The sequence below is a fragment of the Ascaphus truei genome, chromosome 12 (genome assembly GCF_040206685.1).
Source record: "Ascaphus truei isolate aAscTru1 chromosome 12, aAscTru1.hap1, whole genome shotgun sequence".
Classification (NCBI taxonomy): domain Eukaryota; kingdom Metazoa; phylum Chordata; class Amphibia; order Anura; family Ascaphidae; genus Ascaphus; species Ascaphus truei.
The window spans coordinates 38,483,791-38,505,571 of record NC_134494.1 but is presented as its reverse complement, the minus strand read 5'-3'; the positions used below and the strand labels follow the sequence as shown (position 1 = coordinate 38,505,571).

The 21,781-nt window shown below is 43.3% G+C and overlaps 1 protein-coding gene across 3 annotated transcripts in view; it reads right to left on the bottom strand.

The window, feature by feature from the left end:
- Positions 1-21,781, bottom strand: part of HIPK3 (homeodomain interacting protein kinase 3) — a 72,031-nt gene that overhangs the window by 22,991 nt on the left and 27,259 nt on the right. For all 3 annotated transcript variants that reach the window (XM_075567374.1, XM_075567375.1, XM_075567376.1), the window contains exon 3: positions 353-476. In XM_075567374.1, the coding sequence (XP_075423489.1) occupies positions 353-476 (124 nt within the window). The remainder of the gene's footprint in view (positions 1-352; positions 477-21,781) is intronic.

Below are 21,781 nucleotides of genomic sequence, written 5' to 3'. Positions count from 1 at the left end.
CTCGGATCTCCTATACGTCACATTGCTCCTTCACAGTATAAAGCACGGATCAGGTTTTCAGCGTTACAACATAATTAAATAGCAACAATAATCTGTTGCATTTTTGAAGTGAAAAGAAATAGCTGCTGCTTATTAGAATAATGAGGTTTGTGTCTGTGATTAAATGCTTACTTTATCGATTATAAGGCGAACTGAAAAACAAAACAAGAAAAAATAGGTTTCCCAAGCACTGCTGCCATATTAGAATAGGTGCAACACGTGGATTTGTGGGTTTAATGCCCAGCTTTACCAAGTGTGCAGAAAACCCCAATATTTAGCTGCTTCAGCCATCTCATAGCTTGTACTCAAATACCTGGTCATATTCCAGAGCTCCTGGGTACAGCGGCCATCCGAGGAACAGCTCCGCAATCACACAGCCCAGTGACCACACGTCTATGGCTTCACAAAACGGCAACCCCAAAATTATCTCGGGAGCTCTGAAAGAAAGAAAAAAAAAAAGAGAAATAATTTCGGCTACGAGAACGGAATTTAGGAACTAAACAATAACTCAACCCAATAGATGTGAAACCCCCGCGTAATTTAATAACGATACTGGACTGGCATTTGGCGTTAAACTTAAAAACAAGCCGTTCGTAGACTTACTACAAAATGCATCATTCTCTGGAAGTGCTTTAACTGTGCATCATTTCTCTAATGAGGCGTTCCTTTCATTGTCACGTAACGGAAACGTACATTTTTAACAGCGTTTTGCATATTAGCTCATCAGCTGCTGGGATAACCTGGTGTGTGTTTCACAGACCAACAGGTTCAAATTTGAAGCAGCGAGTTGAGCTCTGTTGATGGAGGGCCCCCGTTTGTCGCTGTAAATGTTAGCAACCCCCGCGGCCAGCGTCGAGGTCATTATTTCCATTGTGTACGGTTTTCTTATACAAAACGGCATTCTGGGTGTTGTGGGGGGGGGGGTTGGGGGAGCAGCATTGCAGGCTCTGAGGTTAAGGAAGTTAAATGAAAGAGAGCAGTCCTATCCGTGAAGCGATTTGCTTCAGGTACAGAAGGGTGTGTTAAAGACCAATACTGTAACCATAGCAAGCAGAACTGTTTGTGTAATGTAACCATATCATGAATAAAACAAAAGCTATTTCTTCCCTATCAAGATACCCGACAATGCAACATTTAAGTCACCAGCATAGGCTATCAGCTTTCTATTGTGGGATACAAAGGTGACCACATCACTAAACCCCTCCTTCTTTAATTTGACATTTAATAAGGTCTTTTGATTCAACACTATACAAATGGGAAGAGAGCAGGAAAGAAAGGTGACGTTTTCATACCCGGGGTGAGCTGGCACTATGATCAATCCTCCAGCCTTTTCCTTGCCACCACTGATTATTGAAGGGGAATAAAAAAAGAAAGCGGCCTTTCCGACCCCCCCAAAAAATCTGCCCATTATTACAGGGAATGGGTGAGATCCTTCGGGACAGCAGTGAGCTGTCACAGAACAGACAGATCAGCCGGCAGCTGAACAGCAGCGGGACAGGTGATGAGGCGCAGACAGCTGTACATGGCAGAGACCAACAAGCCACCTGCCTTTATTGCTATATAGCAGCTCTGACAAACTGAGACCATTTATAATCCCTTTGCTACTAGAGGTGCCTGCCATGTATCAGCACAAGCAGTAAATAATGATATATTAGAACAGGGGTGCACAAACTGGGAGGCACAGTGGGTAGAGAGGTGCAGCGCTCCCCCCCCAAGGCATTTGAATTAAATGCCGGGGGACCGCGCGAGGACTCTGTAACCAATTTACCTTTGCTTCCAGCGACGTGTTACCATGGCAATGTGACGTGACATCACATGACCCCGCTGCGTCCTTTGACGCTGGAGCAGAGAGCGAGGAAGGGGGGGGGTGGGCGCGAGGAAGGGGGGGTGGGCGCGAAGAAGGGGGGGTGGGTGCGAGGAAGGGGGGGGGGTGGGCGCAAGCAGGGGAGGAGAGCAGGCAGGGGCGCAGGGGGAAAAGTTTGTGCACCCCTGTATTAGTACACAACTAACACGATATCCCCGCCATACTTAATTAACCATGAAGGTGCTTTTACTAAAGATCAAGAGCCTACTTTGGATGCAGAGAGAACACTAGTGTATATAATTAGGGATTCCGGTTTTCACCTGAAAAACACCACCGCCCGTGTTAATCTTACACGTCCAGTTAAAACTGATCAAAACCGGAAATTAATCATCATTTCTCATTGAATTAGTCCTTGTTTGGCAACCCAGCCACAGATCGGATACAAAGGCAACTTAAAGTATAGAAACTAAAAATTTTAAATAAAAAAGTGCCCCGATAAACACCCAATTCACATTTGTTTCCGTTATTAACATTGAAACACAGATTATTTCAATAAAATGAAAACACCTTTTTAAAAAAAAAAAACCCAAAAAACACAACTTAAACCCTACCAGGCCCTGCTAATCAGTAACAGGAAAGGGGAGGGTGGGGGGTGCAATGAAGACAAGGAACGCACAGCACAGCCCGTCAGAGAAAGAAAGGGCTCGGTATTAGAACCACGTCTCTTCCCCATATGGCATATTCAGTGGCTAGGCATATATGTGGGACAATTTATTCACTGCAAGAACTCTGCTATAAAACGCACCAAATACAAATACCACTTGTGAGCATTTCCCCAAGCTCGGACTTTTCCCATCATCTCTTAGCAGGGATTCTGGGTAATAACATGCAAACGAGCACACTATATAAAACATACAAACATCTACGTTAAAAAAAAAAACTCCAAAACAGGAAGGTCAGGGGGCACTTCTGCAAGTGTCTTTAGCATGTGCAGTAGGTAAATTAAATGTGATGGAGTACAAAACGATAAACATTTAACAGCTGATCATTCGGTTTAGGATAACAGAATGGGTTTAGTCGGCCTACGACTGCTGGCAAAGCGGATTTGCTGGCCTTGCTTTATTTCAATTTGAGCTGCTTAACGCTGTGTCATTACAACATGCAGCCTTTCCCAATATGTTCTTTATCACCAGGAAACTGAGGTTCCTTTCTTTGTTTTTATAAAGACAAACCCAACACTTTAGAGAGGGGGGGGGGGTGTAGATGTGGGTTGGGAGCAGGTTAAATTTGATTTTTCAGAGGCTGTTGCCACATGACAGCCTCTGAACCAATCACCCTGTCGCCAGCGACGTCGCTGAAAGTTAAAGTATAACTTTCGCTACTGGCGGCAGCAACGGGTGACGTCATCCGTCACGTCGTCCACACTATAAGCGCAGCCTAAAAGTTGTCCATAAGGCTGAGTCCATAGAGACTTCAGCCACACGGAGGCTGAGGGAAAGCGGGTGCTTGCTCCTTCTAAAGCCGCTCTCATTGCAGCTGCAGGGGCCCACTGCCAAGCGTGAGCGCGGGTCAGCGCCTAAGCGCTGACCATGCCCGCGGCCTAAGGCCTGGGACATAGTTGTTCTAGCAGTGCGGAGGTGCGCTGAGGCTCAAGGAAAGCGGTGCTGTCCCTGGCCTTACACAGCGCGCCGTCCGTGGGCGTGTCGGGGGCGGGTCTGGGGGTGGGCCAGTGACGTCACAAGCTGGTTCGCCCTCATTGGGCGAACCGCTCACGTGACCAGCCCTGCGCTCCAGCAAGCGGGGAAATTTCAAAACTCCGTCAGACACACGCTTCCCCAAGCGTGCTGACGCGTGCGCAAGCCCCTGCTAAAGCCGCTCTCATTGCGGCTGCAGGGGCTCAGTGCCAAGCAGCAGCACGGCTCAGCGCCTAAGCGCTGACCATGCCCGCGGCCTAAGACACAATGGCAGTTGTTTGCAGAATAGGTGTACACAATATTTCAGGGCCTTGGTTAAGTGCCACCAGAAACATTTACACTGTATGTTGTGACTTCTAAACACAGAGTGAGAGGCGGGCAGACAGTGTTGCAGTATATGCTGTAAGCGCGGACATCGCTAAATACTGTGCATGACTTAACACTTTGCTTTAACAGAATCAAAGAAAAAACCTCACCAGACGAGGTGGGGGAACCGTCACAAGGAGGGCACCCAGGAATCATAAGAAATACAAAATTACACACACTCACACACTCACACACTCACACACTCACACACTCACACACTCACACACGATTCTCCTTCGTGAGCGTGTCACAACCAATATATGGTAATTAGTGTGAGTATGTACGAAACATACCAGGGCACTGGGGTTACCATATGTAACAGTATACTGTGTCTCCTCCTCGTGTTACGTTATTTCTAAGATTACCAGGAGTATTATACATGGCTTGTAACACGCTCACAAAACGAGAACTGGCCGTGTGTTATGACTGTTTTTAAGTGAGAGAGACAGAAGCACAGAGAGAGACAGAGAGAGACAGAGAGAGACAGAGAGAGACAGAGAGAGACAGAGAGAGACAGAGAGAGACAGAGAGAGACACAGAGAGACAGACAGACACAGACAGAGACAGACAGACAGACAGAGACAGACAGAGAGAGACAGACAGACAGAGACAGACAGAGAGAGAGAGAGAGATAGACAGAGAGAGAGAGACAGACAGACAGAGACAGACAGAGAGAGAGAGAGACAGACAGACAGAGACAGAGAGAGACACAGCGAGACAGACACAGAGAGACAGACAGACACAGAGAGAGACACAGAGAGAGAGACACAGAGAGAGAGAGAGAGACAGAGAGACAGACACAGGTTTTAGGATCCGTTAGTGTCCTATTTGTGAAGGTCCTCTGTCTCACCTGGCGGGTGCTTTTCCTCGATACTGGTATTTCAATGTATCCCTTATCTGCACTACTGCTCGGATTATGTAATAACATTGAATATACTCTTCCTGGGTTCATTAATATATGTTACCTAACGCGGTTATTGTTATATAGCCATTTAACGCTGTTTTCCACGAAAACTCCCCAAAATAAAGTAGTCACATGCTGGAAAAAGCTTGTAATAGTTTTTATGTAGCATATTTGTAGGAGTAAAGAAAAGCTACAGTACAGTTACTGTCAGCAGAAAAAAACGCACAATGAATACCAGAACCAATCCATCCAACATCGTCCCCACAACCGTTCCCTGTGTTTAAGTGCGGACGATCGGCCAGAATGCCAAGCCCCGCACGAAACCGCCACGCACGCACTACAGCGAGCATTAAACATCCAATTTGATGGCAGTTTACCCAGCGCCCATCCTCCTCCTGTGGAGATCACGGTTTAATTTTAGATTGTATACAAGCTTCGCCTGCAAAGTGGGTCAGATTAATAGGAGTTGTTCCCAATTCATGAAAAATAAAGCCTGCTTACGGATCGCAAAAATACATCATTAAGTCACCCGCTTTTTCTTCTTCTATCATTTTGTAAAAAAAAAAAAAAAAAATGAATAGGATGCAAGAGGAGTGAAGGTCTATATTCACACCCAGCGACACCTGTGGACAGTTCATTAACCCCTTGGCAGCCAGAGGGACCAGCTCGCAGAACAAGGGTTAATATGTGATAAACAGCAGCATCTGTTGTTGCACACAGGCTTTGTGGATAATTAAAGTGTTTTGCCCGTCTCTGTCTTATACCATTTGTTGCTCTTTGTCATTCAGCAGAACAGGGCCAAAGGAAAAGGCTGCGAACGTTACACACCTAACAGCTGAACACACTTCCCCTGCCCCCAGATCACAGCTGTAAACACTCGCCAGTCTCACCACCTTATGCTCGTACACCACGGGTGGCCCACTCCAGTCCTCAAGGCCCACCAACAGGTCAGGTTTTCCGCATATCCCCGCTTCAGCACAGGTGGTGTAGTCGAACACTAAGCCACTGGTTGAGCCACCTGTGCTGAAGCAGGGATATCTTGAACACCCGACCTGTTGGTTGCCCTTGAGGACTCATAGTAAGGAACGGTTAAACCAGAGCGGGCACCGAACGTGTAATTCAGCTGGCACCGAGCAGTCCACATTTTGTTACAGCAAGTTCTTTTAATTAAATAAGTATTACAAGTTTAAGAGCTGCAAAATTGAAAATCTCTGGGTTTTATAAGCAAATAAAGATCAGAACATACAGTGAAGACAAAGTCCCCGCACTTGTGTTATTTGAAAGCCGCACTTCGGGCTCACAAATCACCCCCGGAAAGTGATCATGTTGCAATAAAAATCAGGGTTTGCGATTAACTTTTTATAGGGTCCGGACAACAAAGCTTATCGGCTATCCGCGCCATTTGGTAATGCATAATAAAGATGTATTCAGGACAAAGCACTCACCCATGTGACAGCTTCTGAGCCATTGTAAACGGCTTTGCAACCCAGGGCAAAGAGTCGGACAATGTGTTTTGGGACTAAAATATTTTTACAACATTGTTCTCAAGCAATTTAAAACCAAAAAAAAAGCTCTTTGATCTCATATAGAAACGGTGGTTACAATATTTATGTTCCAAGAATGGAAATGTCTTTTAAAACAACATTTCTGTGTGTGTGTATGTGAATAAGTAGATAGATACAACATACATATACACAGACACACACAGACAAACACAGACACACACAGACACCCACAGACACCCACAGACACCCACAGACACCCACAGACACCCACAGACACCCACAGACACCCACAGACACCCACAGACAGACACAGACAGACACAGACAGACACACCCACAGACAGACACACCCACAGACAGACACACCCACAGACAGACACACCCACAGACAGACACACCCACAGACAGACACACCCACAGACAGACACACCCACAGACAGACACACCCACAGACAGACAGACACACCCACAGACAGACAGACACACCCACAGACAGACAGACACACCCACAGACAGACAGACACACCCACAGACAGACAGACACACCCACAGACAGACAGACACACCCACAGACAGACAGACACACCCACAGACAGACAGACACACCCACAGACAGACACACACACCCACAGACAGACACACACACCCACAGACAGACACACCCACAGACAGACAGACACACCCACACACAGACAGACACACCCACACACAGACAGACACACCCACACACAGACAGACACACCCACACACAGACAGACACACCCACACACAGACAGACACACCCACACACAGACACACACACACACAGACACACAGACACACACAGACACACACACAGACAGTTGTTTGCTTTGAGTAAGTGTTATCACAATTTGCTTGCATATTTGTTCAGAAGGATAAGGTTGTGTTAGAAACCGATCTCCTGCAAGAAACACATTGGTGGTGCACACCTAGGCTGTTAAAACTTTACATTTATTATAGCCATAATTAATATAATATTACACGTGTGGATTGATACATGGGATGCAGTTTGACATGATAAATAGTGGTTTGATGACCTATAGGTATGAATCCTCTATAATTGAATGCACATTGGATATTGGTGGAGGATTCAACCTATATAAGAACCTCACATTCCGAAGGAGACTGTTGATTGCCATTAAATTCTATAAGGGATGTGGATGATTATATCCTGATACAGATCAGGGGTGAAACTGGTCCATGTGTGTATATGTTTATTGACCAATAGGGCTATGGTGAGTAAATACACTACCAGTTCTTAATACAATACAATTAAATGAAGGGTGTTAATATAATTTGTGTATTTACATTCATTTGCAATCTATGGTGAGTGATTAGGTATGCTGTGCTGCTGACCTACCATCAATCCTACCCAACTGCAATACCAGGGCCACAGTTAATCCATTTGGGTGGTAACACATTATCAGACACACCTTGCATTACCTTGCACTAAGACATACCATTCCATTATCGTGTGATGTCTATATATTAATTATATCACACGACAATTATAACTCAAGATAGCTATGACTCTTTAGTACAGAGTTTACCACAGCACCCTCCTGACACATTGAGTTTTTAATAAACACAATACACACAATAAATTTGACGATATGTTTATTTGCACGTGTAATATTATATTAATTATGGCTATAATAAATGTTAAGTTTTAACAGCCTAGGTGTGCACCACCAATGTGCTTCTTGCAAGAGATCGGTTTCCAACACAACCTCATCTCTATTTTGAAAATACATTTCAATTTAGCACGTAGGTAGCACCCAGTGTCTATCCAGACACTTTTAGGCAACAATCATATTTACAAACACTTATTTCATATTCATCAGTGAGCGGTATATTCCTTGTTTGGTTTTGTTCAGAAGGAAGGGCGAATGTCTGTTTGGAACAAGCGCGCGGCGGCGGGCGACCCGCTTTGGGCAGAAAGACAGGGTGATGATACGGCTTTCATGAGCCTGTTCTAGAACTTACGACAAGAACAATAGTTGGTGCTAATGGAATTTAGTCCTCAATGGCCATCTAATCTGGCACCCATCGAGATGGGGAAATACAGGATCGCACGCCACGCAGACGGAATTATAAATAATGAAACCACTTATAAACACGGCCTGAAATCTGGCAGTTTAAACTTTAGCAAACATGGGAAAATTCCTCGTATAGAAACTTTTTCTCTTTTTTTTGTTTCAGCAAGTTAACTATAAATAACTAAAAATAAAAGCAAAAGATTCATGAAATATAGCGCAAGATTGAGCGCGCGCGACACTGAACGACCGGAGGCCCGCAAGATTGAGCAGCCGAGAGCAAGACCGAGCGATCAGTCATGCAAGTCAGTAAAAGACTTCCGGGTCGGATCGCAGGGGCACACTCCTCCCCAGCTGTTCTGCTTTTCCCCGACCGTCCTGCTTCGATTCCTCTGTTGGTCCTCCTCTGCCACCGCCATGCTCCCGCCGCAATCCTCCTCTCCAGACGCCCCCTCAAAAAAAACAATCTTGCCCCCCCACCCCCCTGGCATACACAATGCTTTTGATATCTGCTTTGTGAGCAACAAATAAAGCAAAGGCATATTTGTGTAAACAAACTCATTAACTACAATGTAAAATAGTTTTTTTTTTTTTATTAGTTCAAGGTTATTTACCGACACATGATTTGGACGCAAAGAACATTCCAGCAATGAACTGAGCAAGTCCTACTTTCTTACATTTGCATGATGATGGGAATGGTAAATAGGACTATGGTGCTCTGTTAGTTTAAACAAAAGCTTGTTCCATGTTCTTATTGTATGTATACTGTAAATAGATCAGCAGGGCCTGCGGTCTCACACAAAGCAGCGCACCTTTCATTGGAAGTAAAAAGGGGAAGTTTAACTATTACACATACAAGAGAGAACATCAACTACAGCCATTCATATCACTGATAAAGCCACGGAGTACTGCAACGACACCATGGCGCCTTTAACCCTTTCAGTACCCCATGGCTACGTCACTGCACCATGGGGTCTAGTACTCCCAGAGCCACGTTAGGCTATGTTTTGGCTTCTGTTCTAGGGGAGATTACGGAAACGGAGGCGGCGCAGGACGCAATTAGTGATGTCGCGATCATGTGATCACAACAAGGAGCAGTCAGGTGATCGTGATCTGGCGGACGGGCCATAGACCCCCCCGGCACACACGGGGTGAAAAAACTTTTTTCCTAGATAAATAAATCATTGAATTATCTATGTTCGGCAGAAGGGCCTTAGCCAGTAATGCTATGGTATGTTGCATCGGTGCAGTATCCATCCCAGGTCATTATCTCCCAGCATACAGTGCTTCCATTGCAGCCAGGGATTCTGGGTAATGACATGCAAATGAGAACTCCCAGCGAGTCACATTTTTACTTCTTGTCCATTTTGTTGTAATATAATATTTAGGAACGGCTACAGCTACGATTTTGTTTCCCCCAAATAAACGAATTCTTTCACAGACAATTTGTAATTGCTACAGCAGTATCTATCATCTGAGATCAGACTCCAAAAGACTGTTCACGGTCCCACGGTTCAACAAAGTATCCGGCCGCTCCTCCATCTCTTACTGTGCACCCCACAACTGGAACAGTCTACCGGACACTCTCACAGCCACCGCCAGTCTAAGTTCTTTCCAAACTAAAGCTGTCTCGCATTTTAATCTGGTCTGTAACTATTACATACGCCTATAATATGTATTATCTTTAACTGTGCATGCAATGTCTTGTATACAATGTATATATACCCTGTTCACTCATGTAACTATGTATTTGAAACCATGTATTATTTGTCATCTTAACTCTTTGCCCAGGACATACGTGAAAACGAGCGGTAACTCTCCATGTATTACTTCCTGGTAACATATTTTTTATAAATAATTAAGTATTTATGGAGTCAGATGTGAGCCTATAACTAGCTTGTCATAAAAACAGCACATTCTGTTCCAGGAAATCCATCCCGGTGCTCTTCAGTCGGGTTCCCAGTACTAAATAGAAATACAATTGCTTGTTTTTCATAAGACAACATGTTGAGTTTGGGGAAAATGCCCTGCCCATTTCCCACTGCCTTCCCTTTGTGGGGCAGCAGTAAGACAACGCTGGTTTGTATAACCAACACCGAGGGCCGTGCCCAAACAAGGGCGCAAAAATAACAAACTAGTTCTGTTGTGTGGCTGGGAATTAGAACAGAATGTGATCAAGCTTAAGCTGGGCACAAGGTCAAACCCCTGTTAACCCTTCACCACGTCAGGGGCAGCATCGGAGCGTTGTTATGGACACATTCGGACGTAGATATGTGTTTTAACTGTGTCAAGGCTCCTCTGCTGTATAAACACTAGTTATTTTTCCTTCTGTCAACAAGAAACAGAGCTGCTTAAGAAATCACCATAAAGCCCTCACTAGGTATCGTTCTATAGTCGTACGAGTTACAGTGAGGGCTGACCCTTTATGCTGTCACACTGGCGTACGATGCATTGCTTAGCATAGCTGCAGTGTTTAACTATAAATACTGAATGACAAAATCGGTGATACATCATCTTCTGTGCAATTGTCAACATGTTTTAAACTGTGGTTTGCGCTCTCAAAATTGCTTATGAGCGAAAAGTTAAAGCAGCAAAAATGTGAACAATCCTATGTGGTTTTTTTTGGGGGGGGGGGGGTTTAAAGTAAAATCAGTTCTATAGTATTACATAATAGGGTCTGCATTTTTTTTTTTTGTTTTTTTTTTTTTTTTTACTCTTAATGCCCTTGCCAATGATTTTAATGTACGGATAATTCTGTGGTTGCTACAGCAACCATATAAAAAGTCATATCCACTTATTCTTTTTAAACAGGCTGTGACACACGCCTTTTAGAACTCTGCCCTTTGGCAACAAAGTATCACAAACAGATCTGATGCTGTGTTCTAAACAGCTGACTGACTATTAATCTAAAAGCTGCAACAATAATCTGTTACTTTAGAATATAATATTACATTGCAGCTGTAGTATATCAGACTGCAGCACAAAGTAAAAAGGCGGCCATTTCGTCAGGATTTTACAGATTTATAAACAGGAACACCAAACATTGCCAGCTTCTGTAAGAATGTAGAATTATACACTGTCACATGCTTTACACATATATAAAAGGGGTGGGGGGGGGAGAGAATGTAGTATTGCTGCTTTAACCCATTAGTTGCCAGAGAAACATAGAATGTGTCCGCCCATATTCCTATCTGCTGTAAAACTTCAGACCCTGCCTGGCCCTTGGCTTTCTTCTTATTTCAAATAGCCTTAAAAGTATCCCAAGCATGCTGAACTTCCCTTACTGGATTAGCCCCTGCCACCTCTGCTGGAAGGCTGTTCCATGTATCTAACATCCCTTCTGGGAAGCAGTGCTCCCTCACATTACCCCAGAGCCTGCCACCCTCCTGCCTCAGAGGATGACATCTTCTAGCTCTCCTCTCTCTGAAATTGGCTTCCTTTTGTACTTTGTTGAAACCACAAGTCGGCAGCCCCGAGGCTCAAAGAGGGTTAACACTTTTGTACGGCCTCGTTACCAGTTTGTACCTCACTGGCCCAAACAATGCAGCAGTGATTCCAAATGTTCCAAAAGCAACACATTGCAAAGATGAAAGGCAGTAAAGATGAAGTCCCCCTGCTACGCAACTCTGCCAGTGCTTCATCGTGTTACAGTGGTATTGTATTACAAAGGGGACCAGGTACAGACTGTGGAACAGCTGGTCCTTCTGGCCTCAATCTGATTTTTTTTAAAGCTTCTCAGAGAAAAGATGGAAAAAAAAAACGTAACACAATAAGAACATTTCTCAGGCTTCTTGCAGAGGATGTGCCGGGGAGAACATAGGAACTATCCACATGGGAAAGTTACCCAGCTGACGTGATGTGGTTATAGCCAATGCCTCGCCCCCGTACCAATGGAAAGGATACTGGACATGCTTACCAAAAGTACTGTTGCGTGATAATCCGAATGCATAGCATTGTTCCCCCATGTAGAACACTTTCTGCTGCTAGGGATTGTCCAGACGCTTCTTATACTTTATTATTTTAAAAAAATGTTTTTTTTTTAAGATGTAAACAGGGAACTCCTAGACTGCTGATCTTGCATAAATAACCAACATGTCTCTAAATGTTTTCTTTCAAGTCCAATAACGCAAAGCAAAATATCAGGATTGCCTTGTAACGTGGTCAGGGTCCTAGAACAGTATGTGAAAGCATGTGTGTAAGCAGTTCACCCAGCTGCACATCGTGGGGGTTTACCAACTCCAATTGGATTAGAACATTTTGCAAGAACTGTACTCCTTTTACAAATGCTTCCTGCAATTTAATTAAACAAGCATCTCAATTAGTATCGCATCAATGTCTGTGCTGGAGGAGTAGGGCATGGCCCCTCCAGCACTCCCACAGTTTAACTCGGCGGTGGGTAACTCCAGTCCTCAAGGGCGACCAACAGGACAGGTTTTCCAGATATCCCTGCTTCAGCACTGTTCATGGTCCCAAGGCTCAACAAAGTATCCGGCCGTTCCTCCTCTTACCGTGCACCCCAAAACTGGAACAACCTACCGGAGACTCTCACAGCCATCACCAGTTTAAGTTCTTTCAAATCTAAGGCTATCTCACATTTTAATCTGGTCTGTAACTGTTACATACGTCCATAATATATATTATCTGTAACTGTGCATGCAATGTCTTGTATATAAATGTATACCCTGTTCATTTATATAACTGTATTTGTAACCATGTATTATTTGTCAACTCTGTGCCAAGGACATGCTTTAAAAACGAGAGGTAACTCTCAATGTATTACTTCCTGGTAAAATATTTTATAAATAAATAAATAAGCACTGGTGGCTCAACCAGTGGTGCAGCCATTATTTATTTATTTAATTTTAAAGATATTCCGTTTTCTTTGAGGCCAACAGCCCAGGATCTGGCTATGGTCCCCAGACTTCTAAACTACACCTATATGTCATTTTAGTGCGCCATGCGTTACTCCCCCAATTAAGCCCTCTTTGTAGATCAGCACAGACACAGGGAGGGTCCTGACCTGTCAACCACAATCTTGTATTTTTAAGACACTGTAACTACATTAACCCCTGATGCACCAGATTAATTAAAATACATAAGATTCCCCGCCATTTTTAACAGCTTTTATCACATAGGCCTAGTTACTATTCGTTATCTTTTAGCAAACACTGTTGCAAATAACTATTATTTAACTGCCGTACTGCGTTTTTTCAACTGCTTTTATATTCCATCAAAGGAATAAACAAAATACATATTTTCTGTGGCTGAAGTTTGAGGTTACATCTTTGACAATGTTTCCCTTCATTAATTTGCACACACCCATATTTTAGCGTCAATAGTCTGGCTGTCAAATGTCTGCATAAATAAACCCACACAAACAGGTACAGAGGATGTTGCAACAGTGTGAGCCGACCATGACCTAAAGGAGCAATCAAAGACAGCAAATATTTTTGGACCGACATTGGTTCCAAAGAGCGGAGCCTTTGTTCGACACAGACTCAAAGGCACCCATCTCTGTGGGAGATATCTGGGCTGGCTCTGAGAAGCGTTGCTGGGTATTGTCTGTGTTGGCACGATTCTTATTGGCCAGTTCGAATTTCCCACCCCCCCTTAAGCTCGCCCCATGGGCCAGTCTTCAAAACACTGCCCCACATGCAGTGCAGACTGGTGCTTTACTAAGCATGAGATCACCCTCATGGGGCTTAGGAACCAACTATGGCACCCAGTATCGGTCAAATCTGATTTAAGAAATATAATAGCAAGCAAATGTGTTTCCTTCCTAGCTGGTTGAACTTGACTCTTATCATTGATAAAGGTTAAGGGCAAGGGTCTTTATTGGCATTGAGGGGTAGAGGGGTGACATTCATTGACTGGTGAGTCCTAGAGATATTTTTCAAGCCCTGTTGATATGAATTGAAATCAATAAAAACAGTAAACATTATTTCCCTTGAAAGAGAGGGGGAAATAAAGTGCAAACAAATATTTCTGCAAACGATTGGCGAACCCCGGTGTTTGAAGTCAGAACCGTACATTCGAAAACCAAATACAAAAGCCAAAAGCCTTCATTTGTTTTGACAAACAGAAAGTGATAGACAGCACTCTAGTAAATGGTGATAAGTAGCTTAATGCAGGGTGCAGCAGGAACCAAGGGGATCCTAATTCCCCTAAAATCATGAACAAACAAACAAACGTCCCAGCACTCTCTGTCTCTACTAAAGAAATAATGATAATCAACTTGGGAGTAACGTCCAAACAAGGAATACATTTAATGTGAACACAAGGAAACAATAGCTTGGAGTGATGCCCCACAATGGAAAGAATGCCTCTGGGATATATGGTATGGGGAAAGAACACAGGGAAAGGGAGTGAAAAAACAAGACAAAGTGTGGGGGGAAAAAAAACAACACGGGGAGGAGGGTATGGTAGGGGGGCAACATTTCGAGGTGAAAACCTCTTCAGGCCCGTTTCCTCTTGTCCAAAGGGACCAAAAGGTACTTCCCTTATTCCTCTTTCCCCAACATATCGTCCAGCCCTATCCCACAAAGGATAGGGCCAGCGCCCCACACAGCAGGACTGTAGAAGAGACACCTTGCTGACAAGGATCAGATGGTTTGATGTTGCCCTATACTGCTCTCCAATATGGAACTCTTGCTGCTTATGGACTTCATTGAGCTTTTGCTCTAGTTTGCGGTTTAACACATTGCATTGATTTGTGGGACAGGGCTGGACGTTTTGTTGGGGTAAGAGGGATAAGGGAAGTACCTCTTGGTCCCTTTGGACCAAGTCTTTGACTGAGCCTCTGATTGAGCTACCTGCGCTGAAGCTGGGATATCCTGAAAACCTGACCCTGAGGACTGGAGTTGGCCACCCCTAGGTTAGAATACCTCAGACTCACTGTATTCCCACAGCCAGTGGAACATGCAACAGATGGGATTAGGAAGGGTCCAATCAAGAAAGCTATTGCTCGGTTTGTCCCATTGGTCTCAAACTGAAGCCGACTTGTAGAAACAGCAGTAGTGCTTTCACCCCGGAATGTGTCATGGCTGCTGGCATTGGCCCGGAGGGTCCTGCTGGGGGCGCGCTCACAAATGCGATCGGAACGGCGGCTGCACGAGGTGGCCTGCGGCTATGAAGGACATTAAAATATGGCGGCCGCGCGAGGTGCCCTGCGGCAGGCCGGGAGGACATTTAAAGATGTCGGAGAGGTGACCGGATGCAAGACGACATATGGTGAGTCCTCCTGACGGCTGATCGCTGGTGGCGTATTTGGCCGGGCCCACAATGTCCTAGACCGCTGCAACACACTGACCCAATTAATAACTATATGACAGGTCATTAGCATTAACAAGTTCTGCAACAACAACTTGGGGCACAGCCCATCTTCGGACCAAAGTGAACCAATATCAGTAACCAAAGTAATTTATTTCTCATTCCACAATAACCATTTAAAAATAATATTTCAGTGTTTGTGTGAATATATGGCATAATGAAAGCAGAGAATCAAACTTCCTCTTGCTATCCCTTTTCGTGCAAGTTTGGACTTAAAAAAAGTACTGTATTTGATTCCATTAGTTTTGGACCCTACTGTTCACTTTCCATCTAGTCTTTGTAATAAACGATCTCTGATGATCAATAAGAAACAACTCTAAGGCATCTATCTCCCCTTGCAAAGTGATGTAGGAAGACTTCTGACAAAAAGCAAATTGTGATTTTAAAAAAAAAAAAAAAAAAAAAAAAAACTTTTGCTTGATAAACTGGACCATGAAATCATTCTGAGGAATCAGGGCAGGCTAATCATGCCCCATGTGTGTGACTCAATGGCCAGCACGTCTGCCCAGGGGGCTTTCTTCTCTTTGCCTGATGCTCACAATTAAATGAACATTAGAGGCATCCATTGTCTGTAAGACCACGTGGAATCCATACTTCATGGACAACAGGCCAGGCATTCCAACTGACGCTTGCATGAATTCCAAAGGGCGGTCACATTTCCTCACGCACAGAGGCTGCTTTGGTTATTCTTGACACCACGAGACAACGGGAAACAACAAGTAAAATTAAATAAATAGAACATTGGGACCAGCGAACGCTAACAAATGGCAACACGTGCGTTCTATATAATGTATTATATCCATTGTACCGCGCTGCGGAATATGCTGGCACTTAAAAAAAATAATGCTAATATACGCTGTAGCTCAAATGGATATTTTTGCCCAAATGCTTCCCCCCCCAATCTATAGGTATAGAATTTTTGGCAATGTTTTGATAAAGGAGACCGCACCGTGTACAGGCAGACCTCGGTTATCCAACAGAATCCGTTCTGGACGGAGCGTTGGATAGTAAAACCGTTGTAAAGTGAGTCCCATGTTAATCAGTGGTGGTGAGCGCTGGATAACGCATTCAGGTGTCGAAAAACGGCCCTTGGGGTTGCATTGTAAAGCGTTGGATATGCCATTCGATGTAAAGTGAAACGTTGGATAACGAGGACTACCTGTACTAGAACAAAACGACAACGGGCTACTTACAAGAGCCTGAATTCATTTTCTGTAGGATTAGGAATTCAAGGGGATCCAAATATTTTTGGAAAAACCAGCAAATGAACAAAAAATAAAAAATAAATATCTTAAGTACAGTATGTTGTTCTTTACATAATTGAAACAGGGGGGTCTTGTTATTGTCAAACCCCTAGGGCCCCCTGCTCATGATATACCAGTTTAGTTGCCAGTATTTCTGTTCCCACTAGGGCAATTGAAACGGCCACCAAATCCCACAGGTCTTGCAGGCCAAATGGAAGCTGGTGCATGTTCGCAGGGATAAAGGTGCAGCTTCCTATTGGTTGACTGCACTTGCCATCGTTGAAAAAAACAGGAAGTACTAGTAACCAAACCTAAAACATGGGGGGGGAGGGATGTCTTTGGAGCTAAAAAAAAATAGCCTGCATGTTTTGTAGGTGCAGTTGCATGTGCACAAAAATGTATGTATGTATGTCTTTATTTATATAGCGCCATTAATGTACATAGCGCTTCACAGTAGTAATACATGTGGTAATCAAATAAATAACAGATAATATAAATAACAGATCATGGGAATAAGTGCTTTAGACATAAAAGTAACATTAAGGAAGAGGAGGTCCTGTCCCGAGGAGCTTACAGTCTAATTTGTAGGTAGGGAGAACGTACAGAGACAGTAGGAGGGAGTTCTGGTAAGTGCGTCTGCAGAGGGCCAAGCTATATGTATCATGTGTTCAGAATATTCACAGTGCTATTCATATGCTTCTTTAAGCAAGTGTGTCTTAAGGTGGGTCTTAAAGGTGGATAGAGAGGGTGCAAGTCGGGTACTGAGGGGAAGGGCCTTAGGCCTGGATGACCCACTGGATCTAATTCTTTAAAAAAAATAAAAAATAGGGGAAATGGGTGGTATTGCTGTTTCCAACAGTTATTTTGAAATGTGTTCATCCTGCTCAGGAATAACAACGCAGGAAATATGGTCAATGCTGAAAGAAAAAAACAAGACTATTTTTAACATCTAGAAGGAATTCAGACCGGGTTGAAGATACCAAGTTTTTAACTCCTTAGGACACACAAACAGGATTAGTTTTTAATGATGTGATAATCTGCAGGAGTTTGGTTATCACCAGATTGCTAATGCCATATGCACAGCAATAATGCAGAAGAATCTACCAGGCTGAAGGGGTTAATTAGAGGAAGTTATTTGTTACTTCCTTATCTAATCTAATCTAGAGGGCTCCAACAGCACAAGAGCTGAGCTCAGAGCTGGGAGTTTCTATGTAAAAAACATCACATTTGTGTCATGGAAAATTCCTCTGCTTCAGAATCAGGAAGTGGTCCTGGCAGTAAATTGTCCTAACTATAAAAACACATTGTTTGGGAAAGCGGTCAGCAATAACTGGAGTGTCGGAGCAGTTCATAGGAAAGAAACTATAATCGGAAGGCATGTTATATTTCTGGGAATCCTCAAACAGGACTGTTTTCTATAGCACCCAACTTGCATATAATCTATGGAGACAGCTCTATGTCCTGGTCAGGGCCAGCACTGTAATGGGAACCTGACGAAGGGGGGGAGGGGGTTTGGGGACGATTAAGGAAAGAAACCATACAAATCCTTAAAAATGTTTAAAAAGAAAAAAATATTACAGGAAATATGAATACCAACATGCATTTAGAAAATGAACACAATCTTAACATATTTAATAATTAAAAACATAAAATAAATTGAATCACTTGAAATAACTAAACTATAATGACATTAAAGTTCTTCCCCATATTTGTTTTGTGAGCAGACGTTTTCAGCAATGAACTTTGTTAAAAAAAAATAAGTACTGTACTGCGCTCAGAAATCCCATCGAGACATTTTAATATTCAGATTCCTTTTTTTATTATTAGGATTTCAAGTTTTCTTCTTTTCTCAATAAGATTATAGTACTCCCTTGCGCACACGCGACAGACCACATAGCCTCGCGCACGCCTGTTGCACGAGCGATGTGTGAACTGAGCTGCAGGCGATGGAGAGGCGTGGGGGAGGCGTGACGAAGCTAGTTCGCCCTTGGCTGAACCGCTCATGTGACGCAGACGCGCTTGAAATTACAAAAAAGTGTCTTTTCAAAATACAGTCGCGCCACCGCGCTCCATCGCGTGCGCACTCAGGGCGGCCACAATAGAAATTAGGCAATTTGTGCGTGTCACGCGCGTCAGCGCACAAACTATAACCTCAGCAGAATGTTTGCAATATTTAAATATTTTGATTATCCTTGTAGGGGGCCGTAGGACAGCGGCCCACAAAAACTTCTGGAGAAAAAGTTGGCCGCCCCTGATTTAGGCACTGGTGAGCTCACACTTCCAAATCTCTAATAATTCTGCAACACTGTACCTGGAATATACAGAACAAATTAATGCCTGTCCCCGTTTTACAATCTACAAACCAACTATTGCCCAAAGGCACTCACAAACCGGCATTTTAATTTCAACGCCATTCTCCCTTAGCAAACAGTGTAATTACCAACATGCCACTGCATCTCTACTTCAGTAAAGCCAGGGCCACGTCAAATACATCCCACTGTCGTGGCAATGCTATTTGTGTTGGAGAAACATTCATTTATACTTTCTCTGAAGAGCTACACACCCTATAAAACACATATGGCGGCTCTGTACACTTTGCCACAGAAAAACGCTAGGTAAAGCCAGCATAAGTAGCAGGCCCATTTTTTCCCCCCCAAACATTACGCAATTTTAAACCATGCCATATTGTTTCCCACTTAAAGACCGAGAATAAAGTGTGTGACAAATGCAGTGTCCCACAGCACAGCATCTAAAAAGGAGGACCAAAATTCTGTGCCCCAGTATTTAGCAGAATTTCCTTAACGGTATAATATATCTATTTAACTTTCTTTAATCAAAACAAGAGTTGTGTTTGAACATAGAGGGGTGCCAGATATTGCTTTACGTTTTGTGAAGTTGCACACAAGGGACAAAATGAAAAGACGACTAACGCCAAGCGCGAACTTATAAAAATTATGTGAATTATGAAAGGGGCGTAGATAATTGCTACACTAGGTTTCAGTGAACGGGAGAAAATCTCGCTCCCAATAAGGACAGCAGCACGAAGGAAGGAAGGCCTAGTTACACACATTTATGTACGGAGACATTTTGGGGGGATATGTAACATACATTCAGAGCCAACCTTCTTCAAAGAGAAACAGAGAACACAACATTTCAAAAGTGAATTGGAAACAAATGATATGCATTTTGTTTGCACATCCGGTTTAGATCTTGTAACTTCTCTATCTAGATCTTGTATCGGTTTTATCTTACGCTACCAACACAGAAAATATATTGACATTAACCTTTTGAAGCCCCAGTATTATTATATATGATTATTATAGAATTGGGTTTTATTAACACCCTGCATTTACTCGCACTGTTCTAGTCTGATAATTTTGTTGAATTCTATTCTATTTTGGGATAATACTGCTGTCAAATTATGTGCCTCTCCAAATGGCTTTTACATTATCAACTTGTGGGTGTAAAGTTTAACCATGATCTATGCAAGTTTAGCATTGCTGCAACATTCAGTTAGCTACCTACAGTACTGTAACTGAAGAGCATGTACAGGCATACCCCGCATTAACGTACGCAATGGGACCGGAGCATGTATGTAACTGTAGGCATACCCGGCATTAACGTACGCAATGGGACCGGAGCATGTATGTAAAGCGAAAATGTACTTAAAGTGAAGCACTACCTTTTCCCACTTATCGATGCATGGACTGTACTGCAATCGTTATATACGTGCATAACTGATGTAAATAACGCATGTGTAACAGGCTCTATAATCTCCCCGCTTGCGCACAGCTTTGGTACAGGTAGGGAGCCGGTATTGCTGTTCAGGACGTGATGACAGGCGCATGCGTGAGCTGCCGTTTGCCTATTGGGCGATATGTACTTACTCGCGAGTGTACTTAAAGTGAGTGTACTTAAAGCGGGGTATGCCTGTATTACACATTCAATGCAAGACGTTTAGAATTGGGGTTTAAGTGTAATCATTTTTTTTTTTTCAATTTTCATTTTAAAATGTATTTTCTATGATGATATAAAGATGCATAATGTCAAGATCCCTTCTCACAACTCTGTTGCATCTTTGGTAAGTGAGGCTGACCCTTTAACCACTTCGCTATCAGTGATCTTGCAACATATTTCAGTGCATTAGCCCCCCCAATCACAGGCCCCCTGTGTGTTATCTATTTAATACAGGTCATCTGTCCCAGCCCCTGTAATATAAGCCAGACACCCCAGCTGTCATTTGAATTATTTACTGACCAATGCTTTGGCTTAAATCCATGCATGCCTGAAAGGCTCGCTCTGCTAATGGAATGATGGGAGCCAGAATCAGTGCCAATATCTCAATGAAAATGCTGAAGTGTGGGGAATAATACTGGTCTGCTAAAGGGCATGAACCCAAGGCAATCCCCACTGCAAAAGCGGCTAATCGGGCCTGTAAAATACTAGATGGTATGGAGTTACATGGAGTTACACATACCCTTTCTAGAAGAATCGGACAGGATTATAACTGGGTATTACATTAAAACAAACAAACACAAGCTTGGATTATAAAGCATGCTGATATATACACTTGTATGTTACATTAAAAAAACAAAACGTGAAAAATATACATTTGAAGACGGAACCCGGAATTATAGTCACATTGTGGGTTAGTAGAATGGGAAACATAGCATGAAGTTAGTCAGGAATGTGTTTGATGTGCAGCTTTTTCCCCCTTTGTGTTTTCTTCCACAGAAAACTCGACAAGAGACAGTGTCACACTTCCACATAACCAAAAAGGGACAAAGTAGAATCTCGACATATACACACACAAGACTACTTTATATACTGCATATTTTTA